At 38.0% G+C, this 20,853-nt stretch overlaps 1 protein-coding gene across 5 annotated transcripts in view; it reads left to right on the top strand.

Moving 5' to 3' along the window:
• Nucleotides 1–19,666, top strand: part of GNE (glucosamine (UDP-N-acetyl)-2-epimerase/N-acetylmannosamine kinase) — a 34,537-nt gene extending 14,871 nt beyond the window's left edge. For 4 of the 5 annotated variants that reach the window (XM_037373258.1, XM_037373262.1, XM_037373259.1 and 1 more), the window contains exons 2-12: nucleotides 218–426; nucleotides 3,374–3,825; nucleotides 4,926–5,078; nucleotides 5,543–5,755; nucleotides 6,528–6,615; nucleotides 7,700–7,910; nucleotides 11,096–11,225; nucleotides 14,353–14,574; nucleotides 15,563–15,745; nucleotides 16,421–16,537; nucleotides 17,234–19,666. In XM_037373258.1, the coding sequence (XP_037229155.1) occupies nucleotides 218–426; nucleotides 3,374–3,825; nucleotides 4,926–5,078; nucleotides 5,543–5,755; nucleotides 6,528–6,615; nucleotides 7,700–7,910; nucleotides 11,096–11,225; nucleotides 14,353–14,574; nucleotides 15,563–15,745; nucleotides 16,421–16,537; nucleotides 17,234–17,469 (2,214 nt within the window). In that variant the 3' untranslated portion in view covers nucleotides 17,470–19,666. The remainder of the gene's footprint in view (nucleotides 1–217; nucleotides 427–3,373; nucleotides 3,826–4,925; nucleotides 5,079–5,542; nucleotides 5,756–6,527; nucleotides 6,616–7,699; nucleotides 7,911–11,095; nucleotides 11,226–14,352; nucleotides 14,575–15,562; nucleotides 15,746–16,420; nucleotides 16,538–17,233) is intronic. The other variant, XM_037373263.1, reaches the window with a different exon arrangement.
• Nucleotides 19,667–20,853: the final 1,187 nt, after the last annotated feature.

The raw sequence follows: 20,853 nt of genomic DNA, 5'->3' as shown, positions 1-20,853 counted from the left end.
TTTAACTAAAAACAAATAATAAACCAGACCTTTTCTAAAATCTTCTAATGATAGGTACTGTAAGGTATCAGTTGTCTGTTATCAGTGGATGAGGTACTAGTGTCCACAATTCTGGGCTGCACTTGTGTATGCTGCTCATGAAGTGTACTACTTACTTGCTGTAAAGATAATTAATTAACGCTACTTCTCCCCATACCCCCTACCCCTATTATTTCAGGAGGTGTATTTCAAGAATCATTCAAAACAGAAGCAAAAGGAAGTCATGGAGAAGAATGGAAACAACCACAAACTTCGTGTTTGTGTTGCTACTTGTAACCGTGCTGATTACTCAAAATTAGCTCCCATTATGTTCGGTATTAAGGCAGAACCACAGTTCTTTGAGCTTGATGTTGTGGTGCTTGGTTCCCACCTGATTGATGATTATGGGTAAGGTGAATTTCTGTGTCTCTGCCAATCTGCTTTTGGGGTGTTAGTGATAATGTCATGAATGTTAGGTAACAAAAACCCTTGTCATCATCATCAATGTACACAACACATTTTTAAATGTATTTTTTTCAGATTTTATTTCATTTTGCAGCATCTTCTGAGGCTCTGTATTTTGGGGGTTTTCTCAACCAGTCTTGGAATTTTAGGAAGATTTTGTGTAAATGCTGTAACTAAGATCTTCAGCAGGATCACAGACTATAAGTGAGAAACTCATTTCATTCAGATATCCCGAAGAAATGCCCTACGGTTTTTAATTTTCACAGAGAAAAGATAACCTTCGGTCATTTTAAGTTTCAGCTCTTCTGCTTTGCACAGTTATTGGAAAAACTACTTAAATATTCCATAACCCAGGGGAATACTGTTAGTTCTTACTTCCAGGAATGTGGAGGAAGGAAAGGGTCATTGTCTTTTTCTGACAAAATGAGTAACTGGTAGATCTGTTAGGTATGGTTTGGCAGAAGAGAGTGCCAACTGATAGGGGCCCCTCTGCTGGACGCTGTAAGGAAGCAGTCAGATCATCTGCCTGGGAGGACAGAATATCTTGGTCCAAATCCCTTCTTTTAGAAGGACTTCCCACATCCCAGGTGCATATGCTCTGCATATGTTGTCAGGCTGCATTTGCCAAATTTGGCATAAAAATAGATTGGGGTTTTTTTTCACCCCATTTAAAAATGGGGTGAAATAGATAGGAAAATGCTTACTTTGCAAGTCAAAATCAGACTTGAGCATAAGGCTTGCAGCATATCAGCATTGTTGAACTTTTAGAATATACGTATCTTCAAGTAAAGAGACTCTTTAGACTTTTGAATGGGAAATTTTGGCACTTTATAAGTTAGAGCTTGAGGAAGTTACATTACCTCAAACTACTAATACAGGAAGTTCCACTGCTGCCCTTTCTCAGTGTAGTGCTCTGTTCCTTGCTTTGTACTGGACATTCTTTCTGTCTAATAACGTACTGAGGTGAATTCAACACCACAAAACTAACCTGATTTTTAAAAACACAAACAAAAAATGCCAATGGAATTTCTTGCCAGGTTAGCATGTTGAATTAACATCCTGATTGGAGAAACAATGTAATCCTTATTTCATTTGCTGAAGAGGGGAATGATGGCCCTGATTTTTCTACAGTCCTGAACTCTTTGCTGTCTGCAAGACTTGTACAAATTAATATGAAATACTGCTTTTCCAGTTCTGTCCAGTACCTGTCTGTCTGATGTAAACAGGTATTGTTTGTATTATGTGTAATGTACATAATTACAATAACTGTAATGCACAAAGCAAGAAACATGTATTTTGATTTGACAAATGTTGCCGTCAGTTGCTTTGTGGCAAGTGTTCTTAAAACCTGGTACTGCGGGTTTTTTGGGGACATAGCCCTTCAGTCCTGGAGGATCCTAGAGAATTAGTGGATCCTTAAAGCGTATGTGTTCTAGTGATTTGAGTAGGGTAATCAACAGTAGCAGAATTGAAATGATAGTGATCCTGTGAGATGTTTTTTACTGAAATGCTTGGAGGATGGTAGAAGAAACAAAACGGCAAGAACACAATCTTGTTTGTTCCTTAGATTTTGACCTTTCAGAAGGGAAAGATACAGAAGAAAAAGAATACAGAAGAAAAGAGAAGAAAGCTTCTTGGTATAAATGCACATAGTAGGGAAAAAGGCAGGTCTATGAAGTGTAATTGTAAATGGAGTTGGAAATATGTAATGCAGTTTATGCTATAAAAATCTGACCCACTTCACTCAGTCCTATAAAAAAGATTTGCCTTAAAAAACCCAAACAAACCAAAAACCTAAAAAAGAAACCAACACCCAGAAACCTACCAGACAAGTTATTTGTAGGAACGTATCTGGTACGTTACAGCAGCGAGCAGAATTGAATAGATAGGGTTTTCTGTAGTTAATGTCAAATGGAGATTGCTTCTTTACTTGAGCTGAAGCACTTTATAGTCTTTGCTATCTTTGATCAGCTTGCAGATTGCGAGATTTTCATTTGTAGAATGTGAATTGCAGAGTGGATTTAATGGAAGTTAAACCTGATTTAAATCAGTTTAAAAGCGTCTTTGAATAAGACAATGTGGAGTTGAAGACAACATTGGAAAACTTCTGAGTTTTTACTCTCTTACTCCACCCAGAGTATGCAGACTTACTTGGGTCAGATTTACTGAATGTGGAACACAGATAATCATATAGATGTGTGATCTGGCATATTCCAAATACATAACTGTAAACAATAACAATTCTCAGTATTCAAGGACTATTTTAATTTTCTTGTTATGGAATGGAGCTGGTAACATGTGTGGAAAACACTTTTTTTTTTTTTTCCCTTAGTGCAAAAGCCTGTTTTCTTTGAACTTAAGGCATCTTTGTGCAGTGATGCCTTAAATCTGTGAGTGTGTAAGTCTTGATACAGCTCAAATACAAAATCTGAAAAATGTGTGCTAGCTGCAGGATATTTTCCTTCAACATAAAGGCCTCAGCTTTGCATCATATCTGTTGTATTTATATATCTGTCCAACAAAGTCAATATATTGGTGAGGAGTCAACATACCTTTCCTGAAAGGAAATCATGCCATATCTATTCTCCTAGAGGCTTTGCAAACACCTGAACAAAGAGCTTGATTCCGGAGGATTTCCAGAACACTTCCAGCAAAGCTCCTCGTTAAAGGTGCCTAGAAAAACTTGATGCTTGGAATATGAGGAAGCATCCGTATATGGATGACAAAATTCTGTTGAAATCTTAAAAACTAGCTTCCTTGATGCAGATGTGGTAAGCAGGCCTTTGTTCAAAGCCAGTATGATTGTTCTGATAGGCAGTTGTTTTGTCAAGCTATGTTGCTGTAAAACCAAGCTGTATTGAATCTAACCCTTTTCCTGTTTTACCATCAGTAATACCTATCGTATGATTGAACAAGATGACTTTGATATTCATACAAGACTGCACACTATTGTGAGAGGCGAGGATGAGGCGGCTATGGTGGAGTCAGTGGGCCTTGCGTTGGTCAAGTTACCGGACGTACTGAACCGCCTCAAACCTGACATAATGATAGTTCATGGGGACAGATTCGATGCTTTGGCCCTGGCCACGTCTGCAGCCCTGATGAACATTCGCATTCTCCACATTGAAGGCGGGGAGGTCAGTGGGACCATTGATGACTCTATCAGACACGCCATAACCAAACTGGCCCACTACCACGTGTGCTGCACAAGGAGCGCCGAGCAGCACCTGATAGCCATGTGTGAAGACCATGACCGCATCCTTTTAGCAGGCTGTCCCTCCTATGACAAGCTTCTCTCTGCCAAAAATAAGGACTACATGAGTATTATACGCATGTGGCTAGGTGAGCAGCCCACCTTTTATGTTTTTCATACAACTTTCAGCACTAGGTAAACTCAGTAACCAGATTATCAGTCTGTGGGATCTGTTGACCAGTACCTCTGAGAAAAGTACAGGAAAGAAAGAGACAGGCTTCTTGCTAGTAAGTTTGCTTAATTGGACATGATTATGAAGCATTAACTTGCTGCTTCTCAAAAGAACTAATATATTTGGTAATGGTATCTGCTTTTTCTTTCTTGCTACATTTATTTTTCTTTTGTTATGTGTGCTACCATGCATAGCTGGAAAGCTACAAATCTGTCCTAGTAGATACATCTAGTCCTTTGCCAAATCAAAAAAATAACACCTCAAATGGGGAATTTCTGTGAGCTCAACAATTTAAAAACAGAAGTGTCTTAGATGAGTAATTATTTTGGTATAAAGGATGTATTCTAATAAAATCGAAGCCATTCAGGGCTAATTAAACAAAATCAAAGGGAATTCAGATTATGAACATTATTTTGAGGAACGCATTGCAGCAGGGCAACATGCAACAAAGGCTTTTGGTGTTTCATATTCATTGACTTAATAATAATTCCTGTGGGGGTTTTTGTCTGCTTTTTATCTTTGATATCTCCTTTATGGCACATCAATCTGTGTAGTTGGAATATATGTATGCGTAGATGGAATCTGTGTAGTATTAAGTATGACTGACTTTTTAAAGCAGTGGGAATTAAGTCTTTGCTTGAGGATGGACAAATGACAGAAAACCTGAGCAGCTTCGGAGGTTTCATGTTATTCCAGATTTACACTGGTATGAGAACAGGCTCTTGACCCTGGTATAGTCTTGCAAAGCTTTAGAGGTAGGCCTGCAAGTTAAGAGTTCGCTGGGGTTTAGGTAGTGGTCTCTATAAAGTTATGAAACTTGCTTAGAGAGCCAAATAACAAGCTAGATCCTCCTGTTACTCCCTTGAGTTTTATTATAGCATTGAAATTTGTGTTAAGATACTCATTCTGTGCCTTGACTGTTCAGGCTTTCATATCAGTAGTTTCAAAAGCATGTCCTCCCTTACTCTTACTATTCTATGACAATAAAAGAACTTCTCTTGGGCTCCATTTGGACAGGTGAAGATGTCAAAACCAGAGATTATATAGTTGCTTTGCAACACCCTGTAACCACAGATATTAAACATTCCATAAAGATGTTTGAGCTGACACTAGATGCACTCATCTCCTTCAACAAGAGAACGCTTGTTCTGTTCCCTAATGTGGATGCAGGTGAGTGAAATACCTTTATGACAGAGGGACACATAACAGATTGTCTTTAAAGCATACATTGGTTCATATGGAGTGCTTTGATCTGAGAACCTCCAGCCAGATGGAAATAGCTGGATGGTCTCAGCATCATGTGCACATCTCTTGCAGCTCCACGTTTGTATTGCTGGAGAATATTTAAGCTTTTCAGTGTGGGGAGGAAGATGAAGGGAAACTATGTGACATGTAAAAGCAATATTAGTGCCTCTTAAATTAACTAAAGACTATGAAAAGATTTTTGCAGTGGATTTGGGGATCAAACTTGGGCTTACATGCCCAGCTCTGCAACTCACACTGAGAATAGAAAGAGAACAAAACCAACTCAGAGCTGGCAAGTCAGTGAACAACTGTTAGCTCCTTTGCACGTTTGGACTTTCAGTTTAACAAAAGAACTTGAATCATTCATTCGACCTCTTGTTTTTCTATAGGAAGCAAAGAGATGGTTCGGGTGATGAGGAAGAAGGGCATTGAACATCATCCCAATTTTCGGGCAGTAAAGCACGTCCCGTTCGACCAGTTCATACAGCTAGTGGCTCATGCTGGTTGTATGATTGGTAACAGCAGTTGTGGTGTCAGAGAGGTAGGAGCATTTGGTACACCTGTTATTAACCTGGGGACACGTCAGACAGGAAGAGAAACAGGTACATGTTTACTTAACTACTTCAACTTCCTTATGGTTCTAAAATTTTTTTTCTTCCACAGGATAAAATCAAATGAATGTTTGACAGAGGCTGTCTTGCAGTATCAATGCAACATAATTTTAGACACGTTTTAAAGCTTCGTTGGCTTTTCCTGTATCATGTTAGTGCTGCTTGTGTGTTTTACATAAGATAATGAGGATTTTATCTACAAACAAGTTAAAATATATCTCCGTTTGCAGTGGGTTCCATTTAGCAAAATAGGCAACTGTTTCCCTTTATAGCTAGTTTGATATTTGACGTGCATTAAAATATTTTAATTAATAATTAATTTAATTATCAAATAGTTATATTTGTATATTTAATTATTTATATTATGAAATAATCGATTGGAGATTAATAATTAAAATATACGGACTCTTCACCACTTCAGGAAGTAACTGTATTTCATGGACATGCAGATATGACACAAACAGTCATTTACTCTGTGTTCTCATTTGTGCATTTTTAATTTAATAGCAGAATTCTGTTGAAGGCTAATATTCTACTCTCTAGTGTTCTGCAATGCATGACAGCGTTATCGTAGGAAGCCACCTTGGCTTTAACAGCAGTGAGGGGAGGCATATAATTGATAAAGCACAATGTCAATCTGGCTGGAGTCTTTCCCCCTCAGAGGAAACAAAAATAACTGTTTCTTCATTTCTAAAATAGTTCTTATCCCCTAACATAATCTGAGGAGCTGACCTGCCCTATTATGTTAACTTCTGTCATCTAGGTGAAAATGTTCTACATGTTCGTGATGCTGATACGCAAGATAAGATTCTGCATGCTCTACAGCTGCAGTTTGGTAAACAGTATCCATGGTAAGTACATTCATCTCCCTTCATTGGAGGGGATGCTAAAGCAGTAGAGTAAAATGCGTTTAGTCCTGAGATAGTTCATCATATTTGACTAGAGTGCTTTTAATGCAATAATCTGAGGTTACAAATTATTTTTTATTCCATATACCTCATTCAGAGTCATAGTACAATGTCCAGTATGCAGATTTGTAAAGCAAAATGTTACTAGTAATATCTTGATATAACTAGTAATTTAATATCCAACAGAAGTTCAAGAGAACAAAATTGATGTTAGCTTAGACTGCTAGCATGATTAAAAGCGCTTGTTCCATAGGAGCAGCATGGGGGAGAACATCCTGTGTGCCTACCTCTGACTCATGCCTGATGGACACACTGCTTTATAGCTGAATTGACATCAGGCATGATACACAGAGTCCTGAGTACTTCCCGGGGAGCTGCAGGATTGTAGCAAGACGCTTTTCATTATTCCTCAGCCTTTAGGCTGAGTTCCTAAAGAACTTACACTACAGTTCTTTAGTGTATAAGTTTTCTTAAACTTCAAGATAAAATATTTAATTAAGGAGAAGAATCAAAAGTCTATTTCTTAAGAACCTCAATAGAGTAATAAAACTGAATTCTGTAATATCAAATGTCAGATGCCATGTATGATATTTTAAAACCAGACTTGTATGTTGAAAACTCACATGAATGTATAGTATATTATAGTAGTTGTCATATGTGTGATAAGTACATCTTACCTGGACTTCAGCATATACATAATTTCAGAGCTTTATTATGTAGGTCCTTTCATTAAACTTTCTAATTTTTTTTATTTTGCATTATTAGCTTTTGAATTTTCTACGTTATGTGTTTCATATTCCAAAATGGAGCTAATGCCAAACTTGCACAATCTGTTGTGGGATCTTCAAACTACTGACACTATCTACCATATTCCATGACAGACTTGAGTAGTGTGAGCTGCAGTATTGTTATAGTAGCCATATCTTAATTTTGTAATGACACAGTGTTACAGCCCTCTGTCATATAAAAAACTTTATAGATTGCAGTTTATTTTCCAATTAAATGGATTTTTTTTTTCATATTATAGCTCAAAAATATATGGAGATGGTAATGCTGTTCCAAGGATTTTGAAGTTCCTTAAGTCTATTGACCTAAAAGAGCCACTACAAAAGAAATTCTGTTTTCCTCCTGTCAAAGATAATATCTCTCAAGATATTGACCATATTCTAGAGACACAGAGTGCTCTGGCTGTGGATCTAGGCGGAACAAATCTTCGAGTAGCAATTGTCAGTATGAAGGTAAATACTCTGTTTTGCTTTTAGAGATTCTGTAAACTCCATTGGGCTTTGTGGTTCTGTTCCTACAGTGGGGATATGGGCTTCTGATGCAAAGAGCTCCAGAACAAAGCAGTCCCACTAGCTTTTGCTGTTGAGGGGTAAAGTAGATTTTCCCCCATTTGTTACACCTCTTACATAGTCTTCATACAACTTGCATGCGGGTTTGCTCATCTATGACTACTCTTAAACTAGCAAAGCCCATTTGCAACAACCAGCATCTAGCAAAGGAATTCACTGAGGGAGAATGGTGGGTTCATGGTACGTGGGTTCAGGATACAGAATTTTACATCTCTTCTACCTAGGGAACAGCCAGTAATAAAAAAATCTTAGTACCTTTCCGCATAGAAGCATAATCAGTAAGACAGTACTGAGCCTTAGCTGAACAGTGTTCACTGTAATGAAATCATACCACAGAGATGTAGACCAATTGGAGAGGAAACTCACTGGGGGGGAAAAAAACCCCAACCTTCAGATACGTAGAATCCTCTTCCATGAAGAGAAAAATCAGGTTCATTTGTGCATGAACAAGTAGTAAAGTCTTAAAACAGTGGAAGGGAAAAATACTTTGAAGTTTTTCTTTTCATCCACCTTAGCAGTCAATGTAAGAGAAGACTGGAATAGATAGTCTTGGAAGAGTATCGTGTCTTCATTGCCAAAGTAACAGGAACAGGTTAAAAATGTACTAGAAAAGGATTGTGGATTTGAGTTGCTTGATGATCTTCTAAAATTCCTATCAGGGTTTTGGTTTGTGTTTTTTTTGGTTTTGAGTTGACTTTGTTCTTTGGTGACTGAAAAGAGGTGCTTGATGGTTTAAGACCATCACTTGGAATAAACAGAATATGATACATACACTAGAACTCACAGACACTTTAAAGACTGAGTGAGTTTTGAGTCTGCAGTGCCTCTCTTCCTCTAAATAACCCACTTGAAATAGTCTTGAAGTTACAGCCTTGTAAAGGCTGTACGCAGGGATGTTCATGTTTAGGGATACTGTTTGATTTAATGGTCTCCATCCTTAGAAGGTTCTCAACCCATTTCTCTGGTAATGGCACAGCAGGAAGCTTTGCTTTGCCTGTGTCTTAGCACTAACAAGTATGCATTGCTTGCATAGCTCTGCCAGTCACAGACAACATATTACAAATGTTTGACAGCTAACTTAGATGGAAGTTCCTGCATGGCAGACATAACAAAACCTGATGTCTTAAAACAGCAAGTGAGGCTACCAGAATGGTATCAGTATCAACAGTGTGCCAGAGCAATTGCAAAGGAATCTTACAGTGACGCAGGTATATACACCCATGACCATCAGCTGATCATCCAGATCAATGAAAAAAAAACCCCACAGAATTTCTATTCAAACTTGTAAGCTTCAAGTTTATAGGATAAAAAATTACTTGTTGATGGTGTAAAAATATTTGAAATAATTGTTATCCGGGTTGATAAATGAAAGGATAGTTAGGACTGAGAAATTTTAGCTCACTTACTTACCTTCCTCCTGTTCACAGGGGGCGTAGGGGGCAGAACCCCACAAAAATCCTGAACGTTGCAGCACTTTAAAGATGTGAATACAGTTCATGTTGAGAAGTCTTTGGCTTTTATTCCCAACAGTGCTGGATAATTATTCCTACTACTAACACTGCATACTTTCATATAACTAGATCAGTTAGACATAGTTACCCAGAAAGAAAAGCAGGTTGCCTGCAGAAAGATAAAGGACTATGTAAATGGCCCAGAATGTTTGTATTCATTTAAAAGGAGATGTCTTACAGATATTTTTAATGCCTTAAGGACAACCTTTAAAAGTATAAGTCTTCAGCGGTAAAATTGATACTACATTTTCTGCCAACTCAGCCTGGAAAAAAAATTAATTAAAAAAAAAATCTTGTCCATTTTTCAGAGTGTAGCTTGAGGTGGCATTTATCAAAATTGAAATGTTAGCAAATCAGAATGAAAAGGATCAGACTTTCATAATAAAACTTACACAACAGATTTAAGCATGTAACAGGAAATGGCAGAATTGAAGGTTTAGATTTTAGTTTTCTTTTTATGAAGAAAGTGAGTTTTCAGAAGCTTCTTACAAAAGCTGTTGTGTCTTCTGATAATGTTTGCTGAAGCCTTGTCTTCCAAAGTAACTTCCTCTGATTCCCCTCCCTCTCCAAACCAAAAGTGAAGAGGAAACTATAAAAATCCCCAAACTCAGTTGCTGAGGTGGTGGGATCTAATACTCAGACCACTGAAGTCATGGAATTTTCTGTTATTTTGGCAACAATGACTCAGCCATGTTGCATGTAGACTGTCTTTGTAACTCCTTTTTGCTTGGCTGTATTAATATGATGCTGTTCACTTACTGTAGAATACACGGGACATAATAGGGAGAATAACATTGCAAAGCAGCATATCTTCTACTGTGTCCTAGCTTAATCCTGCAATATTAACATTACATTAAGATTATTTCCATAGTACCCACAGGTTCAGGTGCATTAAAAATTGCTTTCATTACCACTGCATGACTCCTAGGGTTGAAAATAATCCCTTCCTCCTGAACTGTCCCTCCCCTATACAACATACATCACAGTAAATGGTACTCTATAACTATTTAAAGTGACTCAGAAGTACAATTGCTTAGAAGAAAAGTTATTTCTGAAAAGACTGTAAATTTTGCAAAACAGCAGTGTCTGTGACACCGTGCAAATCTTCCTTGTAGTCAAATAGGAAACATTTTATTCTTACAGCACTGTGGGTTTTCTGTCCTTTTTTGAAATTGCTACTCTTAATTTAACACTTAAGTATTGAGCTCAAGTGCATTGATATGTCATGGTTTATTCCAAACAACAGTTGCACTAGCTCCTGTGATACTTCCTTACACAATCCCCATATTCCTTAAAATATGTCTTTTATTTCAGATGAGAGGTTGATTACAGAAGCAGAACATAATGCCTAATCTTGCAAACTTGTCCCTCAGAGTTGTCAGTAATCTTGCACAGATCAGCCTGTAGAAACAAAATCTAAGGCATGCATCTGTGTGGGTTTTTTTAAAGACAGAAGTTACGACTCCATTTTTAAACTGGCCTGTAGTTTAAATTGAAGAAAAACTTGATCATGAAGTACTTTTCTGTGGGGCATGTTTTGTTGTTTTTAATTTCTAGGGTGAAATAGTTAAGAAGTATACCCAGCTCAACCCTAAAACTTATGAAGACAGACTAGACTTAATTCTAAAGATGTGTGTAGAGGCTGCGTCGGAGGCAGTAAATGTGAACTGCAGAATTTTGGGAGTAGGTAAGTTAACAAATACTCTGTCTTTTCATCTCAGTTTTTCAACACGAAATGAAATCATTGCTGATTAATTTAAAACACCTTTCTCAAACAGATCTTGTGTATTTTAAGCTCTTTAAATTGTATTCTTGACACAAAAACTTTTTTAAATGTCTGAAAATAAGAAGCTGACTATAAAGACTGAAGTTGCCCCAGTCTGTAACGGCCATGAAAGCAATCTGCTAAGTTTCTAATATGTAAACTATATCTAAGATGTGTGTTGTATAGATTTTTGTGGATTTCGAAGCTCCTCTCAGAATTGTGAGTTGGATGTTCAGTGTATATTGAAGCTGAAACAAAGGCAGCTTAGTCAGGTTTCCTCTACTGTCTGTAAACCTTTCTTTACGGCCAGGATCAACTGTGCAGCAGAATTCTCAGTTACAGTAGGGCAGACTAAAAAGGCTAGAACATTGGATCAAATGTGCAGCTGACTGAGACAAAAGCAGCCTTTTTACTTATTTCCAGTTTACTTACGCTGTAGTAGAGTCCCAAGTTAAACTGTGTGTTTACACCAGACAGGACTTCACTGTAATGATGAGTGGGAGCTTTGGTCTTAGACATTATTTATGAAGGTGACAATTAATATGTCCTGGATTTATAAGGAGGATGTAAAATCCTCACTTCACCTGAGAAATGCTCCAAAAGAAGCTTGCTCCAGACTAAAACTTGCTTGAATCACACAGTATGAAGAAAAGTTAATTTTAACTTCTTTTTTGAAAGTATTTTTCAAAACAATGTTAAGTACACAAAGCCATAACAAGAAATATGTCGGACCTTCAAATCAAATTTTCAGACTGTCTGTTGGGTAATACACATGACCTAACTACCCTGATTATTTTATGGTGTCCAAATTCTAAATCTCACGGAGAAGATGGTAAATTCTGCAGTAGTCACTATTGCAATTACCTAAGAACTGTTTACAGTCAGCTACGTTTATTAGGATAATGAAACCATAAACTGGTTTAGTGAGATTTATATATGGGGAAAACTTCTCTTTTGTTTGTCATTTTACAAGAATTACATTCATATTTATTCTTGAGCCCCCTTCCTTCTGTGACTGATTGCTTACTGTTCAATTACTGAGTAATGAGGAGAAGTTGTGCTACTAAGAAATTTATTACCTGGCTATTTTTGTTAGCTGCTCTTTGCCTCATTCAGACTTACAGTTTGAGTCAGAATACTAGCTGAAATTGAAAGGTCACTTTAGAGAATGACATAAAAATTCTTGTGGGAATAATTAATGTATTAGATTCTAGTCATTTCCTTAAGGCTAATAATCATAAGATGAAGAGTTCCTATAACTTGCGAGAAATTTTTGCAAGACTGAGCAGAAGGACTGGACTTAATCCTGGAATTTTTATCAGGAACAGTGGCCTTCTTCCAGCTGTCATAGGTAAGGGTAAAAGTAATAAGCACTGGAACTGAGTAAGGAGAAATAGCTACTAACAGAAAGCAATGACAAAAAATGTTCTCCTTTTAGTCCTATAAACTGCTGTCAGCACTCAAAATACTAGCTGCATGACCATAACTGCAGCTGAAGAACGCCCACTTACACAAAACAGGTTTGCAAAGTGATTAAAAAGTAGGACTGTTGGGTTGGGTTTTTTTTTCCAAACAAACCCCCACCCCAAAAGCAAACATAATTTTCAAAAAATCTTTTTGTTTTGATCAGGTAAATCTAGGTTGCAGCAGTTCTGCAGTTAGTTTGAATTTTGTTGGTTTTGTTGGGTTTTTTTTCACTCAAAACAAAGCATTTATATTAAAAACAGATTTATGAAAATGAGGGAAAAGTAAAGACCATCAGGCCCAAAGAAAACTAGCAGCTGCTACTGACATATTTTTTTTTCACTTTTACAAAACACCAATTTTAAACCAAAGGAGATCCAGATCTACACAAATGTCGCATAGAGATACTTTTGGGAGCTATCTATTTATTACTTACTATTAGGCAGTATTTAAGTTATCTTTCTGGAGCAGCTAGTAGAGAAAAGAGGATGAAGAGATAGCTCCTGCTGATTCCCATAGTCACATCAATTACAGAATTAAGTAAATTAAGTAATTAAGAAAAAGTAGATATTTTACTAAGCTATTGCTGAGTTAGCAACCAAATGTTAAGTAAGGTTTTGTTGTAATAAACATCTGGTTCTTAAAATCCTAGGGAGACATTCACAGATTGAAACTGGGAATATCATTTCCATTAGATACTTGCTGACAGGTTCTCAGATTATTCATTCCTTACAAAGTGAGATTTTCAGGGGGTTTACAGCTCTAATGTTCAATTGAGCTGCTTGTCTTGTAGCTTTTGTGGCTGCTTATTATTATAGTGTTAACCCTGCGACTTTTTTTTTTTTCTGAACATCTTTAGATAAGTGACACAATTATATAATCTCTGTACAAGAATAATAGATAAAATGTTATAACTTGTTGTCTAGAGCTAAATACCTCAATAATAAAATGGCCTACTTTTCAAAGGTCCTGACAGAGTCCATGAACTTTGGAAGCCTCTCCAGCTAGAGAAAACTGGTTTGGCTAATACTGCCTGTTATTAGCCATTGTGCTGTTTAGTATACAAGTCTCTGAACACAGTCTTGATTTTTCTGCAAAATACTATTTTTAGGTAGAAATCACTTCTCAAAGCCCAGTGACTATTTTCAGTCATTCTAAGTCTTGAGAGTCACAGCAGATTTCAGGACACTTCTGCTGTCCCAGGGCTTGAACAATTTATTTTGTACAGTTTGCTATTTTATATTTTTCATACCTGACTAAAAAGAAACACAAGTATTAAGTGATTTGATGCTATCTTGCCTGAAGTAGGAACATTAACTGTCTGACTGACAGTAACTATTACCCATCTAGTTAGTCTTAAGTTACTGGGTACATTGTCAGTAGAGCCATGGAGTTCTATGAATTATCTTTACATGTCAGAAATTGCACTGCCAGTAATACTTAGAAATTTTTACTTTCACGCTCGCTTCAAAACCTAGTATTCGAAATAAAAGTACTTGTCATTGCAAAGAGAAAAACAGATCTTTACTTGAAGTATTACACAGATCTAGTTTTGGTTTTTCTCTTCTGTATTTTTTGGACTTAGGTATTTCCACAGGTGGACGGGTAAACCCCCGAGAAGGAATTGTACTACACTCTACAAAACTCATTCAGGAGTGGAGCTCTGTGGATCTCAGAAGTCCAATATCTGATGCTCTGCACCTGCCAGTCTGGGTGGACAATGACGGAAACTGTGCTGCTCTAGCAGAGAGGAAATTTGGGCATGGAAAAGGAATAGAAAATTTTGTAACACTCATTACTGGTACAGGTGGGTATGTTACAGCTCAATGAAACCCAAAGTCTAAATACCAGCACCATCACTCAGAGGCTCAGCTGATCTTAAAAGCGTAAACACCACCACTGTGCGTGGAAAACCCTCATATATTAGGTTCTTAAACCAAAAATCCTGTTGCCACTACATTTATTTGTTTCTTTTAAGATACTTTTAAATTTATTTGGGCAAATGAAATGTTTTGCATAGTGTAAGTTTCTTGATAAAAGAAATCCTGCTGATACAGTTATGCAGGCAAACCATTTTTTTCAAAATAAGGAAAATACAAGCAACTTCAGATGGAATAATTTTGCTTTTTTCAGCTTTATAGCTTAATTCTGTTCCAGCTACAGAAATAAAAAGTCAAATCAGGATATGTACCACAGTTAAGCAAAATGAGTATAAGAGATGATACTTCTTGCATCTCAGATGCAAATGTGGGGTAACTTTCCTCATTTGTTAACTATATTGTCCTTTGGAAGGTGACAGTAATAACTAGCTGTTGAATCCCCACCCAGGGTTTGGGAAGCAGCAGCAGAGGATTGCAGGTAAGTGTCCTGACTTTTCAGCACACAGGCTTAACTATTCATATACAGCATTAAAACATCTCCTCTAAGATGCAGAATTTTAAGGCCACTTGAAAGGTTAGTTCTGTGCATAAAGAGCAAGACTCACAAGTTTAAAAGATCTGTCATAGTAGTTTAGTACCATCCATAGGCTTTTTAAGAAAGGAGAAGCGTTATATACAATTTTGATATAGATATGAATAGAAGGGAGCTTATTAGGTGTGTCAAACAGAGAAGAGTCCTTTAATAACCAGTAATTTTTGGTTTTCCAGTATAGACTACTGATGGACATATTTTATCTTGTTTCTATTAGAATAAGCAAATGTCAATGTCCTGCAGAACTGAGACCTTTAAATACTGTATTTTATGTTCGGTTTTTTGGGGTTTTTTTAATCATAGAAGTTTTCCTATCTTTGCAGGAATTGGAGGTGGAATTGTTCATCAACACGAATTAATCCATGGCAGTTCTTTCTGCGCTGCTGAGCTTGGGCATATTGTTGTATCTTTAGATGGGCCAGAGTGCCTGTGTGGTAGCCAAGGATGTATAGAAGCATATGCCTCTGGAATAGCATTACAGAGAGAAGCTAAGAAACTGCATGACGGTATCTATGTACTTTATTTTTGAAAACATGATTACTAAATTGCAGTATAGGAAGAAATTTGCAAAGATGACATTAAGAAAAATAGACCTGCCATCTTTTTCTAGGAGGAAACAAGAACAGGTGTACAGACAGCCAGGTAGGATTCCTTTGTATGGTCAACACAGGAGCTGCCAGAACCTGCATAGTACAAGTCTCTTTCAGTGATGACAATACCCAGGCAATCTGCATGCAGAACCACTGATCTCACAATTAACAGAAGCAAGTAGTAGAGTTCAGTCTTTCCTTTTTAAGCATGCTGTAAGGCAACTGGACAGGTATTCTATGAGGTTTGGTTTCACAGTGATTGTCTTTCAGCAATAGCTTCTCAGTCTTAGAGAAGTTTGAGAACATTTTTTTTTTTTTATTTTATTAACTTTTCAGGCCCACAAGACTAGTGAATTACCATACTATACTATACCTGTTCCAGTTTGATGACCTGCTTCTACAAGTAGTCCCCTGAATAATACCGATATGCCCACGTTGGCTAAACTCAGGGTTGGACAGATTTCTCAGGATCCAGGCTTCAGTGTGCAAGTAAAAGAGATGTAAAGATCTTAACAGCCTGTTTGTCGCCTTCCTTTTCTTGACTTACCACATCAACATGTTTTTCTCTTGTCTTTCCTTCTCTTCAAACAGAGGATCTGCTTTTAGTAGAAGGAATGTCAATGAAGAAGGAGGAAGTTGTTAGCGCTGCACATCTCATTCAGGCAGCTAAACTTGGGAACACAAAAGCAGACAGCATTCTCAGAACAGGTGAGAACACATCCCAAAGGGTGGAACACTCTCATGATTGTATTTTTGGGGATACAGAAATGGTAATGCACTGTAACACTACAAGCAGAACTCTACATATTGAGGACCTCTCTCTATAAAAATTAATAATGGTAATGAAACGTTAAAAATACATGTTGGAGGAAACGCAAGCAGAAGTGTGTACTAGAAGTCTCTGTTGCAATAAAAGAGAGGATTAAAAGCTTCTGCAAAGATCAATTTAAAAAAGTGAGCTCTCAGCATTCTCATATTGGAAAAATTGGGGACATTCCATTGTAGGCAAGTGAATGGCTAGTTTGAGCAAGAAAGGCAATTTTACATATTACTTTACATGGGATATCTTACTGGTTTAGTAGCTTTAAACATAGTCCTTTTCCTCATACATAGCTGATAGCATGAAGGTCATAACTTACAAGCATGGTAATGCATTGCTGTGTCTTCTGCATCTGTATCATTGAATAATGCATTATTGTGCACTAAAAATGCCTTTTTTTTCTTTCACTTTTGAAAGACAAAATAATGGCAAACTCACATTGTCTGATAACATAAAACTGCCTGCTATATGGAATAGAACACTTCCCTGATGTGTCATTTGCTGTTAACAGACCTGATTTCAACTACTAATACCTGGACTGCTTCAAGTATTCTACTTAATTTCTTTTTACTTTATCTTTTCAGCTGGAACAGCATTAGGCCTTGGAGTTGTGAACATTCTGCACACCATGAACCCCTCTCTTGTCATCCTTTCTGGAGTTCTAGCTAGCCACTATGTTAATGCTGTCAAAGATGTGATAAATCGACAGGCTCTGTCCTCTGTTAAAACTGTGGATGTGGTGGTCTCAAATCTAGCAGATCCTGCTCTTCTTGGAGCTGCTAGCCTGGTACTGGATTATACTACACGTAGAATATACTAGGTACCTGGAAGCATTCTAGAAATGGACTATTCAAATTCCTAATGGGTGGAGGGAATACTTTGCCCAAAATTTTTCTTTGAGAGCAGCTACTGAATCAGAGTAGTGTTCTAAATAGTGACTATTTCAATTTCTTAATTGAGGTATTATCTTTTTGTATTTTTCCTAAATTTCATCTGGCTTCATAGGAACTACTGTGCAATGCTGGTTTTTAATGACCTCTGTTGGTAAGCCCGTATGTTGCTTTAAGTGTAGTTGAATTTATTTATGAGTGTATCTTGATGTATGGTGGGGAATGTGTGTATGGTGTGTCAAATTATATCTAGCACTTGGGGATCCATATCTCATTTCCCACCTATGTGAAATGAGAAATCTACAATGTAACCAGCTTTTCAGTTTCCAGGCTTCCATCCACAAACTATGTTGTAATCACCAGTAGCAGGTAGTAATTTCAGTGAGTGGAAACAAGGGAATTTGTCTCGTCCAAAAGGCTGCCTCTAGAAACTGTGGTTCATGAAGGACTTAATGTAAAAAGTAACTGCCTCCACCATCTTTATAGGGCAGAGTCCCATTTTAGAAGCTCTGCGTATGAAGGAAAAACAGTGTGGTCTAGTGAGCTTATACCCTGCAGAGCAGTCCAAACTGACAAGTGTAGCAGTGAGCATCTTTTGTCTTCCGGCTGTGGCCAACAATAAATTGTTTGAGTTTTGTTGCTTGAGGTTTTATCAAGGGACTTAGGTCTACTACTTTGCCAAATTAGCAGAGGGGGTAGCCAGTTAGCTGAAGTTCAGCCATGTGGCACATCTAATCATAAAGACTCTACCTTTCAAGAAAACCCTTCCACTGCAGGGTGACATAGTGCCATCTTCTCAGCAGTTCTGGTGGTTGCAGGTACACTGTTCTTGTCCTGCATTCACCATCAGCCCTGAGGATGGAAAGTCAAATCTAAGCCCCATCCTCACTTTCAAGACATTCAGAAGCCTGGGAGTGAATAATGTCAAATACTAATGAAAGCTTGCCTGTGTTTAACTAGTCCTTCTTGATACATAGCTCTGTCTTTATCCAGCTGCTTTTTAGTACACTTTCAATATACTGTAGTAATAACTACCTGACAAAAGCAGAAACTGAAAAACAGACCCATCTAACTGACTGGATATCCCAGAAAAAGGTATGTGTGGAGGGACAGTCACAAGACAATCTTCTGTCCTGTACTTAATGGCCTATTTTGACATCTAACTCAGCCACTGATTATGTTCTCAGAAGCCCAGTAATGTACTAGTACAGGGGAATAAAGGGGCTGTTTCCCTACTCTTTAACTTCTCCAGCCAAAGTGAAACAAGCTTCTGCAACCAGTGCACTCTGCTGTACAATAATCTTGGACTGAATACCTGTTAGTATAACATACCACTCTACAGGCTAATTCTGAGATATAATCTACACAAGTTGCCTTCACCTCATCCTCTCTTCACAAGGATTGCTTACTGAGAACTCGCATCTTCAGAGCAGATTTCAGAAAGCCCACCAGATCTCTTTCTTGATGTCTCCAGGAATAACTGTGCAGTCTCTATACTGTAGTTTTTCTCAGAATCAGCAAATGGTTAAGAACAAATATTTCCAAAGCCATAGTAGGCTTTATGTCACCAGGGGTTCCTTTTCCTATGTGTCTTGGTTTACTTGGCGATTGCTGCTGACCAGTACCAAAGCGGTAGTTCCATGAGCAGGTCAAGGAGAATTTGGCTTTGCTCTACAGTGATAGTTGCTTAGGTCAGGAGTAACAGTATCGAGGCTCTAACAGAGAAGAGCCCTGTCGTTTGATCTCTCAATCCTCTAGCATCACGAGGAATGCCTGTCTAAAAGTGGGACCAGGCTTTGCCTTCTGGACTTGCTGAAGCTCTATATTTTTAATGTCTTCAGACTCCAGATACATATTTTTATTCTTTTTTTAGCAGCTGAAGGGAGGATGCAGGCATAGAGAAAGCATGAAAGACTAAAACATACTTGAAAAGTTCTACTGTAAACACCTTTTCATGTTTATTCCTGTTAAGAAAATGGTTCTTAAAATGCTTGAAAATATTTTTTCTGTCAACTGGACAAGAATTTGCTGCGTATGTGCAAGACATACAGAAATCCTTACAGTTTTCCCTGAGAAGTTTGTGGGTTTGTAATATCAGAAAGAATAAAAAAAATTGTATTTAATACATAGTGATTATTTTTTTTTATTTCTCCTTCCTCCCCGGTTCAGAAAGCTCTGCTTTGCTGTGGACCAGAGGTTTTGTGGTCACTAGCTCCCAGCTGTACCCAATCCCAGGGGGAGTGAACATCAGATGTTCACAGGATACCTGCAGTACCCTGCTATCTCATTACTTAATGCTAGTCCCATGTCCTTTACAGCAGCCCACGCCTTGAAAGTCATGGGCTCCAGTGAGGGCAAATCAGCATTTTTATCTATTACTGGGAGGGAAGAAGGGGAGCAAAAGCACAAGACAACAGCTGAGCTCTCTCTCCCCAGCTGTTAACAGCACCTCAGAGCCTAAAGAAGCAGTGCATTCTCATTACCTGCACTGGTAGCATCTGCTAATACTACCAGATGTAGGAAGAGGTTTGTTTTTTGCGTTGTCCTTGGGAAGTGCATGTAGTATCCTAACTGCTAAAGCCTTACCAGGAATGCCCCTGCCCAGCCCTCTAGGCAGAACTGCACATGACACTCAAAAGCTTCATCATGAGGAGACCCCTCATGGACATGCATGTTTATAATGAGCATTGCATGAGCAAGTACCAGCAGTACTTAAACAGCAGAGTTCCAAAAGGTTGGAAAGTCACTTAAAACTGGAGTTCTTCCTGCTGTAGTTTATAATTCATGTAACAAATGTAACACCTCTACCAGTGCCTGAGCCTTGCCTCTGGTAGAAAAAGACTGCTTTGTTCTTGGCAGCTCTGCCTAAGCATAGAACCCAACCAGCCAGGACTTAGGACCATGAGCTAGCCAGCTTTACAGATCGCTGCTGGTGCTTTGCAAACCACATAGCTAACCAGTACAGCATCAAGGTTTGGAATTTCTTTTTGGTATCCTGAGCAGCAGGTTTAGTTTTTTTGGTATTCTGAGTCTTTGACCTGCCATCCAGACACTTAGAATTAACAAATGCCTCAGCCTTCTGGTGTTCTTTTCCTCCATTTAAGTATAGCAAAATTGTCAAACCTGGACATACTACCAATGGAGGAAACGTTTTGTGAGACAAACTTGACAGCACTGACAGTAAGGTGCAGTGTTTATACTCTTGATTCCATCTGCACCCGTGAAATTGCTCGCTAGGTCCCTTTCAAAGGCTGTGGAGAGTTCACAGACATTAGTAAGCATCAAACACCTAGACTATACATCCCCTGGACTAT

This window comes from Falco rusticolus, chromosome Z (assembly GCF_015220075.1).
Source record: "Falco rusticolus isolate bFalRus1 chromosome Z, bFalRus1.pri, whole genome shotgun sequence".
Taxonomy (NCBI): domain Eukaryota; kingdom Metazoa; phylum Chordata; class Aves; order Falconiformes; family Falconidae; genus Falco; species Falco rusticolus.
Note: the sequence above shows the minus strand (reverse complement) of the source record. Positions and strands in the feature narration are given on the sequence as shown.